The sequence below is a fragment of the Callorhinus ursinus genome, unplaced genomic scaffold (genome assembly GCF_003265705.2).
Source record: "Callorhinus ursinus isolate GAN/ISIS: 27379988/994484 unplaced genomic scaffold, GSC_fseal_2.0 scaffold24, whole genome shotgun sequence".
NCBI classification, from domain to species: domain Eukaryota; kingdom Metazoa; phylum Chordata; class Mammalia; order Carnivora; family Otariidae; genus Callorhinus; species Callorhinus ursinus.
The window spans coordinates 8,560,113-8,563,056 of NW_027397086.1; the positions used below are offsets into that span (position 1 = coordinate 8,560,113).

Here is a 2,944-nt window from a genome sequence, read left to right on the forward strand (position 1 = left end):
TTCTATTTCAGATAGAACAGAGTGGTTATAAATGCAAAACATTTTTTTATTAAAGATTTTGTTTATGTGACAGAGAGATAGGGAGAGCAGGAACACAAGCAGGGGGAGTGGGAGAGGGATGAGCAGGCTCCCTGCTGAGCAGGGAGCCCGATGTGGGGCTTGATCCCAGGACCCTGGGATCATGACCTGAGCTGAAGGCAAATGCTTAATGACTGAGCCACCCAGGCACCCCAATGCAAAACATTTTTGCACATATATAGATTTCTACATAAATGTACAAAAATTCTTTTGTAATCAAGTGACCAAACTTGGATGAATTTATAAATGAAGGAAATATGGAAGGCTCCATATAAATATGGAAGGAATAAAGGGAATGTGATTTTCTGGAATAGAGAGATATTGAGGTGATCTACATTGTAGCATAGGTACCAAGACATGGAAGGTACTGTCAACCATGGTATGACAGAGACCACAGGTTGGAAAACTACGGGGTGCAACTACAATTGAGCAAAGAGTATATTTTTCCAAAAAAAATGTTTCTCACATGCTGATGTGTGTGTGTGCATGTGTGTGCACCTGTGAGTTTGTGCAGGTGAGTGTACATGAGTACCCACGCCCACACTTTGATATCAGGATCCACGGATTTTGTTGGCTTGTGTAGTAGAAAGCATATCCATTTGAGCCTTAATCCTGCTTACCAGTTTCTCTAAGCCCTGTTTCATGTCTTTGTTTCTCAAACTGTAGATAAATGGATTCAACATAGATGTCAGTACAGTGTAGATGATTGTTGCTACTCGGTCTCTGACGGTATAGCTGGACAAAGGGTGGAAATAGACATAGCCAATACTCCCATAAAACAGAGTCACCACTGTGAGATGGGAGCTGCAGGTGGAGAAGGCTTTGCATTTTCCAGCCACTGAGCGAATATTGAAGACAGCAATGAGGATTCTTAGGTAAGAGATGACAATGCAGATACACGGGGCCATCACAGAAGCCATCCCTTCTGTCCTGGCCACGATTTCGTTGACAGAAGTGGAAGAACAGGCCAGTTTTAGAACAGGGTTGACATCACAGAAAAAATGTTGGATAACGTTTGATGCACAGAAGGTGAGTCGATTCACCAGGAGGGCGTGTAGGAGGGAGTGGAGGCAGGAGAAGGCTATGGAGAAGGCCACTAGCAGCATACAGCGTCTGTGGTTCATCACAGTGACATAATGGAAAAGGTTACAAATGGCTACATAGCAGTCAATGGCCATAGCTGCCAGGAGATAACTGTCTATGTTTCCAGAGACCAGGAAGAAATACATCTGTGCCAGACATTCAGCATAGGAGATGGTCTTTGCCTCTGATAAGAAGTTCACTAACATCTTGGGGACTACGACTGTTGTGTAGCAGATACCAGCAAAGGACAAGATGCTCAGGAAGAAATACATGGGGTTTTGGAGTGTAGGATCAGAGTGGATAGCCAAAATGATGAGCAGATTCCCCACCAAGATGACCAGGTACATGATAAGAAAGAGGACAAAGAGTGGCTTCTGGTCCTCAGGGTAAGAGGACAGTCCTATGAGGATGAATTCAGAGAGTCTTGTCAGGTTGGACATGCCCATGGACTTGTATGCACCTACAGATAAAAGGTCCTGTCAGTTAATGTTCTTATGTCATCTAGGACATGCATCTTTCCATCTGGTTCTTACAATGAGAACGAGCAGTTGTAAAAGGGCTTTTACTCTAATGTTTTTCTTCCTGAATATGAACAAATCAGAGCCAAAGGTGTATTTGCACTTGTTCTTTTAGAATCTTTGTGATAGAAATCTATAGAAAACAGATTGAAGGTGGGGGGCACCTGGATTACACAGTTGGTTGAGTCTCACTCTTAGTTTTGGCTCAGGTCATGATCTTGGGGTCATGACATCCAGCTCCACATTGGGCTCCACACTCAACCTGGAGTTGCTAAAGACTCTCTCTTCTTCTCCCTCTGCCTCTCTGCACAGTGTGCTCTCTCTCTCTCTCTCAAATAAATAAATAAATAAATAAATAAATAAATAAATAAATCTTAAAAAAAAGAAAACAGTTTGAAGGTGAGAGGGAGGAGGAGGAGGCCTATAGAAGGCTTGATTCCCTTTTCCTTCTCCTTGGTCTGTGGCTGATAATCACAGGAACCACGTATGCAGTCTATGAATCAGGTTCAGGTTAGCTTCTCATAAAGATTATCCTTGGCAAATGCACATCTAGATAATCATGAAATAGCTATTTCACCTAGTTTGGGGTTGATGAAGAACCATCCTTTTAAAAATAAGATAAGGGCGCCTGGGTGGCTCAGTTGTTTAAGCGACTGCCTTCGGCTCAGGTCATGATCCTGGAGTCCCGGGATCGAGTCCCGCATCGGGCTCCCTGCTCAGCGGGGAGTCTGCTTCTCCCTCTGACCCTCTTCCCTCTCGTGCTCTCTATCTCTCATTCTCTCTCTCCCAAATAAATAAATAAAATCTTTTAAAAAAATAAAAATAAGATGAAAATAGAGAGGGAGGCAAACCATAAGAGATGCTGAACTCTAGGAAGCAAACAGGGTTGCTGGAGAGGAGGTGGGTGGGGGAAGGGATAATTGGGAGATGGGTATTAAGGAGGGCACTTGATGTAATGAGCACTGGGTATGGTATGCACCTGATGAATCACTAAATTCTATCCTTGAATCTAATAATACAGTGTATGTTAACTAAATTGAATTTAAATAAAGAATTTAAAAAAGAACCATTCTTTTATAAATGGGCAGAAGACATGAACAGACATTTTTCCAAAGAAGACATCCAAATGGCCAACAGACACATGAAAGGGTGCTCAGCATCACTCAGCATCAGGGAAATCCAAATCAAAACCTCAATAATATACCACCTCACACCCGTCAGAATGGCTAAAATTAACAAGTCAGGAAACGACAGATGTTGACGGG

The 2,944-nt window shown here is 42.7% G+C and overlaps 1 protein-coding gene across 1 annotated transcript; it reads right to left on the reverse strand.

The window, feature by feature from the left end:
- Positions 1–629: 629 nt before the first annotated feature.
- Positions 630–1,607, reverse strand: LOC112836660 (olfactory receptor 1L3-like). The gene has a single exon (XM_025888557.1). The coding sequence runs from the start codon at positions 1,605–1,607 to the stop codon at positions 630–632; it is 978 nt and encodes a 325-aa protein (XP_025744342.1).
- Between the last annotated feature and the right edge of the window lie 1,337 nt (positions 1,608–2,944).